The following is a 9,020-nucleotide window of genomic DNA, read 5'->3' on the forward strand; positions in this document are numbered from 1 at the left end:
TTATAATTTGTATTATATTTTAACAATTACATACATAAGTGGGTACCCGGAACCGGAACCGGTACCCGGTGGTTCTAATACTAATTCATAAATTTTAGGACCTGGTTGAACCAATTTCAATTCCGAATTCGAATTTTAGTACTCGGTTCCAACCAATTCCAAGTCCGGGTCCTAAAATTTTGACCGGATACCCGGTTTGCTCACCCCTACCCACCCCTATTATTCTAAACACTGAAAAAAAAAAAAAAAAAAAAAAAACTATAACCAATGAAAAAACAGGAAACACGTCATAAGGAGTTTCCCTCAAATTCCCAGGTTCGATTTATTACAAGTCCAAACTCCAATTTCTGTAGACCAGAAATCCAAAATTCATCCTTCCTTTATTCAACTTTCCCAGAAATCACAATTTCTTAGTCAGAAAAATCAATTGTTTCAATTTTCTGTCTCAATTGGATCCCAACTTCACTTCAATTTAGGGATCCAAGAGAGAAAAAACTCAAAATCAAACATCAAAGATGCATTCTTTTGGGTACAGAGCTAATGCACTGCTAACTCTAGCTGTAACAATTCTTGCAATTATGTGCTGCGTCGCTTCTTTTTCTGACAATTTCAATTCCCCTTCTCCTACTGCCGACATTAAGGTCCAAATTTTTATTTTCATCTTTTCAATTTTTATTTTTTCTAATTATCTTTAATTAATTTTCATTATTTGTTCTGATCTGGGTGTTTTTTTGGTTTCAATTTAGGTGGTCAACATTCATAGATTTCAGAAACTCTCAAGTGGCAATGATGAGGTAATTTTTCAATTTCTGGGTTTTTAATTTTTGTGGGGTTTCTATATTTTTTTTGTCTCATCAATTTTTTTTGTTAATTAATGCATGTTACTTTGGAAAATATGTATACACTAGCAATTGACTTGGAAAAATCAGGAAAGGATGGATTTAATAATTTTCTCTGTGATAATTTCCAGTTCAAGACATTAGACATATAAAAATGTCTGAGAATGTGATGTATAAGAATGCGCCATTTCATGTTTTTTGGTTTTATAAAAGCCATTATTATCTTTTATTTAAGTGTTGATTTTAGCTTTTTAATTTGAAGCTAGAATTGCAACGCGCAAATTAGACATACACCCGGTTACATGTAGTTCTTCATGTAAAAGGGTTAGTTTGAGTATTTTTCTTGTAAGAAAGGCACATAGGTATGAAACAAAAGCATACAACATCAAAATGAAAGCACAAATATTATTATAGAAGCACATTGATGATAAAGAAAAGCTCATAGACAGCAATTGGTAAGGAATGAAAGCATATGAAGCATAATAATCATTTTAAAAGCACAAAACAATCTTAAAAGAAGCACATTATTACATAAAAAAAACTACAATACATTGTTATTTTAACCAGTTGCTGGTAAAAGTTATATACAAATACAACTGGGTGTAGCTTATACTAATTGAGACATGTGTTCTTAATCTTTTTTCTTTATTCTCTTTTCGAATTGGAATTGTTCTAATGTTTTGTTTTTCCAGGTTGCCATGGTGCTGAATATTTCAGCTGATCTCCAGTCATTGTTTACATGGAATACAAAGCAGGTTCATCATAATATTTTCATGCAATCCTAGTGTTAATGTTATTGTCGTCATGCTTTTGTTAATTTTCCGTTGTTTGTGTTCCTACCTGTCTCCTCCAATCTCGTTCATAAGAGATTAGTATTAAAAAAAAAAAACTGTGGCAGCTAGTTGTAGGATTTACTGTTTTTATGTAATTCTTGCTTTTCTTTGGCATTAAGTCAATAAAGGTCAACTTGAACTAGGTGCTTGGTTCTCTTTTATTGTGTTAGAAATCTAAAACCTGCTTGGATAGTTACTCTAGCATAACCTCTTTCTTAGGGCTGAATTATAGACTTTTATTGTTATTGACTAAGCTCTTCTGTTATTTTTGTTGTAGGTGTTCGCATTTGTTGCTGCTGAGTATGAAACCAAAAAACATGTACTGAATCAGGTAATTGGGTGATTGGACACTGTTATCTTCCGTGTGTGTGTGTGTTTTATATCCTGTTTCTGGTGTTTGTTAAATGCGAAACTACCAAACTGCTGCGGTCAAAAAAATTTGTTGTGTTATTTGAAATCACTTGCCTAACATTGTGTACCTGTACCTTAGGATAGATACTATAGGAAAGTGGATTGAGACTTTAAAGTTTAAAGGCAACCTTTTTCCATTCTCATGCCCAAAGAATAAGGAAAAGCTGAAAGATGTCAGTAATTCAGAACTCACTTGTGCAATTGTGCTGTATAGAAGGAATATTGAAATGGGATCAATTGCAAGAATGGGATCTTATTCCGCATAATAAGAATTCTTAATTAAGCCAAAGTGCAAGATTCTAATAAAATAGATATCATGTAAAAGATATTGGATGAAGATGCAACCATTTTATTTTGGTGAATACCTTACAAAACATATAGACTTCTTTTTTATCTACCACTGCCGACAAGGTGACAATCCGCAAAGTAGCTCCCTGCAAATATGAGAGAAAAAGCATCTTCAACGGCAAGCTAATTGTCAAAATACCTTACCTTGCCACATAGTAACATTTTAAGCTAATTTGTACCCCAATGGCTAGCTATTACCTTGCTACCTAATTGTCGAGCAAATTAGCTTGCCCAAGCTAAATTTCTTTTCTAATTCCAATGGTTAAGCTTTTCTTTTCTAACTCCAATGGTTAAGCTAGTTGCTTGAGACTTTTTAAAATTGCAAGCAAGGCCCCTATTCTGGTATGAATGGAAGACAAGCCTATATCTCGTGGGGTTTTGATGGGTCCTTACGAGCCTTTGATGTTTAGATGATGGGTCAATTTTATTTATTCTGGTCTGGTGTGATCATTTTCCTAGTAATATATTCTTTATGAGCTTCTTTTTCTAGCCGTTTCTCATCAATATGGTTGGATGTAGATGGTCTCAAAGAGTTTACTGTAAATTTTATTGAGTTTGCAGATCAGTAGAAGCATATTCAATAATCAGAAATTCAGAAGATAGGGTAACTGGGACTTTATCTATGTTCTTATCAGCTAAATACTTCTATATCTATAAAAAAAAATTGAAAAATAAACAGCTGATGCTATTAACTAGTGGGATACCTTACTTTGTAGCATAGAGGAATTGCTGCAACTGAATATGATGACCTAACCTAAGAAATCACATACCCTACCTGACACATGCTATTTTGTCAAATGTGTTTCAAGGAGTCTTTGATGCCTTAACTTGATGTATAAAGTAAGATCTTTTTGGAGATGAAAGAACTTGTCAGCAATTTGCGTACCACAACATCTCAATAATGCTTGAGAATCTTTTTGTTCTAATCCGACAACTTTTGCTCTCTGCTATATTGCTTGCATATGGCTATTATGCTCTGTGATGCTTTATGTTGATTTGTCAACAATTAAATCTAAAACAAAAATCAATAAAAGGCTTCCATAAGATGAGGCTTCTGATGTGACATAGGCATCCCTAGCTCACTAGTTAGTTGCAACGGGATGAGCGTTGATCGCCCATGCGGCGCATGAATCCCCGAGGCTCTAACCAAGTCAGCTTTCCCCTATGTGCGCAACGAGCATTAATAACAGCTACAATAGAAGATAACATGCACAATGATACGAACCTGCACCAAGACACATGAATAAGTATAGGCACATAGGCATAGGGAGGTTGCCTCATATAGGACTTGTTGTGCCGAGGCAGGTAAGGCTAGTGACATAGTGCTCCAAACCCCTTACCACTGCCTCCTCTTTTATGCTAAGGCCCTATTCACTTCACTTTAAAAACTTTATTTGGTAAAGTTAATTCTAGTTTGGTAAAAATAAGTTCATTTTAGTAAAAATAATTTCAATTCAGTAAAAATAATTTTTAATCAATAAAATCAGTAGCTTTTAAGGAGATATATACGAAGTGATAGAGAATAAGATATACAATAGAGAATCAGTAAAAATAATTTCAATTGAGCAAAAATAAGTTCAATTCAGTAAAAATAATCTTTGTTCAGAAAAAATAATTTTAGCTCTTCATAAATAAGGTGAAGAGATCATGCCCTAAGTCAGATTTGGTATAATGGTGGGTAGGAAACAATTCTGTGATAGTTTTGTTTAGAGATGTCCATTATAATAGATTCAATGATCTTGGTAACCATGTCAGTTGTTTGGGCAAGGTCAAGTTCTTTGTCAACCATATCACATTGTTAGTGTTACAGGTGCAGCTGAAATTCTGAAAATATTGTGTAGAATTTAAGGTCGACTGACATTCAATTGTTTCCTCCTCTCAATTTGTTCCTTCTATGTGATTTCATTTTTAAACTTGTTTAACTTTATTTCCTCTGTTCTATGCTATTTCCTACATGGGGTTGGCCAGTTGGGGTACACAAATTAAGGAGATCACGTGAATTGGAGAGGAATAGAGATATAAGAGGGACTATGTGATGAGCAGAGAGATAGAGAGAGCGCAATACCAAAATTGGATGTATAGCTATTGATTTGAAACTTCCAGTTAAGGAAATGTAAGTATAGAACAGAGGAAATCAGTCAAAAGAGTTTTTATACACAAATGAAGTTTAATTAGGTGATAATTTTGGGCAGCTCTTTTGGTTGTTCTGCTATCTTGAAAAGGGTCTAATCTTGAAAGTCCTTTGTCCTCTTAAAATACACACAAAAGATATTTTCCAGTACTGATGTTAAATTTTGCTAGGTCATGTTCTCAGGTTTATACTTCTGGAAAACCCTTTGCAATAACTAATATATTCTATAACTAATTCACTACACCCTTTCCACTGCAAACCTGCTTGTCATGCTCTCAGGTTTAAACCTTTTGTGATAACTAATTTGTTCTTTAATTTTCTTTTGAGCAGCTTTCGCTCTGGGATACGATCATAGAATCAAAAGAAAAGGCCAAGTTTTCAGTTAGTATCTCAAACAAGTACCGATTTACTGATCAGGTAGGAATTTACCTGTTCTTTTTTCTGTTCCCCTCTTCTTGGCACTGGCTGCGTATAGCAGTTGGCTGTAACATCTTATTAGTCGTTTTTCCTTGCATTTTAATGCAGTGGCTGCCATAGTTATATTAAAAGCATTATCGTAGCTTTATGGCCATTGAACTAAACTTGTAGCAACTAGTTAATTGAAAGCTTTGTAACTATTACATGTTGATTCCAGGGAAGCAATTTGCGAGGCAAGAAGTTCAACTTAACATTGCACTGGCATGTAATGCCCAAGACTGGAAAGATGTTTGCTGACAAAATTGTGCTGTCAGGATACCACTTACCAGAGCAATACAGATGATCCACCTATTGATCTCTTCAAGTTAAGACTGAGGTTTAGAGTTTCTTATTTAAGGATTTTGACATCACATGTTTAGACAAAAGTTAAAGCAATGAAAAGATAAGCTTTTGGACTTTTTATTGTCAAGCAAAGGTGAACAAGAAAGCTTTGAATTTCATTCTAGTTAAATAGCAGCAGAATTTTTCACAATGAAAAGCTGATTTCCACTACTGTACAATGATCAATGATATGATTTTGTGTATATGACCATGATAAAATGGAAGAAGCATGGCTACAAATTTTTCTTGGCACCGTGATCATGTCTGAGCTAAACCTTTGGGCGCTTATTGGTAACGAGCTAATTTGCGTTCCTGTTAAAAGCTTTAGGTAGTGGATGCTCTGCAGTCTGCTCTTATTTATCAGTCGCGGTTGTCTTAAGGCAAACTAATTTCTTTTAGGTTCGAGATACAAAGTATATTTATTGTTTCCAGGCTATTCATGCAGTGATTGTGTTGAAACATCAGCTATGGGAGTATAAATAAGTTCACTTATAGTAAAAGTCAGGAAAAATAAGTTGTAATTAGTAATAACTAATAAGATGAAAAGAACAGTCTTACATAGTTGATGTTTAAAAAAGCAATGTATCCAAATCACTATATAGGTGAGAGTGAGACTAATGGCCCCAACCTGGAAAAATCATCTGTCAAATGTTATTCAGATGATATTAGCTAGGAAAATTGTTAGATTGTTGATGGCTAGTTCTTATTAGACTTAGGTAATACTATACGGATTACAAAATACTAATTAACTTTTAAGATCATTGTCTTACAAAAATAATTAAAACTATGATATCAAGGTGTGGGTCAATAATAGTGAAACTTTAAATGTTGCAATTAATATAAAATGAATAAAATATTAATTTATATATTTATTTATAGTGTTCACTGACTTGATTGGTATATTTATGATAATATTGTAGCTTTGTTGTTTCAATAATGGTCATCAAAAGGAAACTATTTGATTAAATAAATTAAAATAGCATAATTATATGGGCTTCTTGGCATCTTGCTCACAGAAAAAATCTTGATAAATTAAAATAATCTAACTAGGTGTATGATTCAATCGTCTTATGAAAATTATAATTTAAGTATGATGATTCTTTGTATATGATTCCAATCGAAACCTTGTTTCTTTGTTACCTTGTTTCTTTGTTGGGGTGTAAACATACATGATACATCCACAAGGAATCTGAAAGGAAGATTTTATTAGTGTGCGCTGGATGTGACAGTGACTGGGCACTAAAATAATAACTAAATCTAAATATGAATGCATACGTTATTATTATTATTATTATTATTATTATTATTATTATTATTATTATTATTATTATTATTATAAAAAAAATTAAAAATATAAAAATAAAAAAATAAAAAAAACCTACAAAATCAATCAATTTACAAAAAATCGATGGGAGCCGAGATACAACCTGCGCCCCACCCCTCTAGCTATAGCAAACTCAATCCTACTGAAGATGTGAGAAGCTGCACGAGCACCAATATCCTGAGTCTTAGCGAACGCCTGAACCCGCTTATTATTATTATTAGATATAAGCCCGTGCAATGCACAGTTGTAGTAAATCATTTTATTTAATTTAAAATTTTGTATATTTATGAAGATCAGTCATTAAATATATGTGTAAAATTCCTAATATCACATATTTTTTTAATTGTAACACTAAAGTTATATTTTGTTGTTTTATTTATTTTATGTGACGCTTGAATTTAAAATCTCAAACCTTATTCACTAATTTTGCTTATGTGACAATTTAAATTTCTAATTCAAAAAATAAATGAAAAATCTCGTTTTTTATTGATTAAAATAAGTCTTTTGCCTATGCGTTTATTTAATATACTCGTTCTGTTTATTCGTCTCGATGAGTACATTATTAAAATCAAACTTTTATAATATTTGCTAGGGAGAAATTAAAGATATTTGCGATCAAAAATTTGCATCCATATATGTAAAAAAGATAATTATTACTTAGTTTTTTTATTTTTTTATTTTAGAGAAGATAATTATTGGTTTTTTAAAATAATTTAAATTTTAATTATTCTTAATTCGTTGTTTTTACCTATGTGTCAAAATTCTTAAATCTTGTTCGTCACTTTTGCTTAGGCGGCATTTTTCATTCTAAAGTAAATTATTAATCTAATTTTTCATTGGACAAAATAATACCTTTTCTTATGTGGCACGCCAAATGCTCCCAAAAAATGGCTACTTTATTTATATATATTAGATGATTATTATTATTATTATTATTATTATTATTATTATTATTATTATTATTATTATTATTATTATTATTATTATTATTATTATTATTATTATTATTATTATTATTATTATTATTATTACTACTACTACTACTAGTTTTGTGCCCCGTGCGACACCCGAGTTGTTTATTAAATTTTTAGATAAATTTTTAATCTATATGTCAAATTTCAAAATATATCTCTAATAAAAAAATAGTTAGGAATTGATGTACTTTTGTGACGATTTAAACTACGTAATAAACATGTAAATGACTAATAATAATATTGGTATTTTTGTAAAGTTATAATCTAATATTTTTTTTTTAATAAAATTATAATTCAATTTATACATATGAAATATTGGTATTTTATCGAAAATAAAACTCTCAACTAACAATTTTATCATAAAATTCTGTCCAAATTTGATTGAAAATAGAATTCTTAACTACTTTTTTTATCCTATGAAGTCTATCTAAATATATCCAACGTGGCGCGACACTTGGTGAAAAGTTAGAGTGTCAAGCGTCGCTGTTTCGTGGACTGATTAAAAGTTTAGGTTTATATATTAGTTATATGATTTGTACATCTGAAATATTGGTATTTTATCGAAAATAAAACTCTAAACTAAAAATTTTATCCTAAAATTATATCCAAATAGAATTCTAAACTAACTTTTTTATTGGAAAATTTGTCAGAAACAATCTTTTAAACTGTCCACTTTATTTAAAACAACCTTTTTAATTTTTTTTTTTTTTTTTTGCAATTTCAGACAACATTATAAAATTTTTTATCAAAGACAACCAAATGCTACTTTTCAGTGTTGACTCTATTTTTCCCTATGTGTGCAACGCACATGAACTCGTATATTGCTTAATACACCAATTTTCGCTCCAATTGACTCGTACTAAAAGAGGGATGAAAGAGAAGCAGGGGTTTTAATAGGAGTTGATTGGAGGGAAAAGGGGTGTATTAAGCAATATAGGAGGTCACGTGACTCGTAAACTCGTGGTCAACATCGGGAAGAATAGAGTCAACGGCGGAAAGTAACATTTGGTTGTCTTTGATAAAAAAAAATTTGTAATGTCGTCTGAAATTGCAAAAAAAAATTTAAAAGGTTGTTTTAAATAAAGTGGACACTTTAAAAGGTTGTCTCTGACAAATTTTCCTTTTTTTATATTATGAAGTCTATTAAAATCTATCCAACGTGGCGCAACAGTTGACGAAAAGTTGAAACGTCAAGTGTCGATGTCTCGTGACCTGGCAAAAAGTTTTGCTTTATATATTAGTACAAATTCTTAGATGGACCTGGTTCACACTAATTTAATGTGAACCACCAACATTACAGACAATATGATTGTTTTATTAATACAAAAAAAAAAAAAAAAAAAAAAGTCACTATATTAAAAT

The 9,020-nt window shown here is 31.2% G+C and overlaps 1 protein-coding gene across 1 annotated transcript; it reads left to right on the forward strand.

Moving 5' to 3' along the window:
* Positions 1-287: 287 nt before the first annotated feature.
* Positions 288-5,615, forward strand: LOC145632004 (signal peptidase complex subunit 3B-like). Its single transcript, XM_081684253.1, has 6 exons — positions 288-641; positions 747-794; positions 1,532-1,594; positions 1,950-2,003; positions 4,893-4,979; positions 5,197-5,615. Exons 1-6 carry the CDS (start codon positions 516-518, stop codon positions 5,320-5,322), a joined length of 504 nt encoding a protein of 167 aa, XP_081540379.1. The 5' UTR covers positions 288-515; the 3' UTR covers positions 5,323-5,615.
* The last annotated feature ends 3,405 nt before the right edge of the window (positions 5,616-9,020 follow it).

The sequence above is a fragment of the Chenopodium album genome, chromosome 5 (assembly GCF_948465745.1).
Source record: "Chenopodium album chromosome 5, dcCheAlbu1.1, whole genome shotgun sequence".
In the NCBI taxonomy this organism is placed as follows: Eukaryota; Viridiplantae; Streptophyta; class Magnoliopsida; order Caryophyllales; family Amaranthaceae; genus Chenopodium; species Chenopodium album.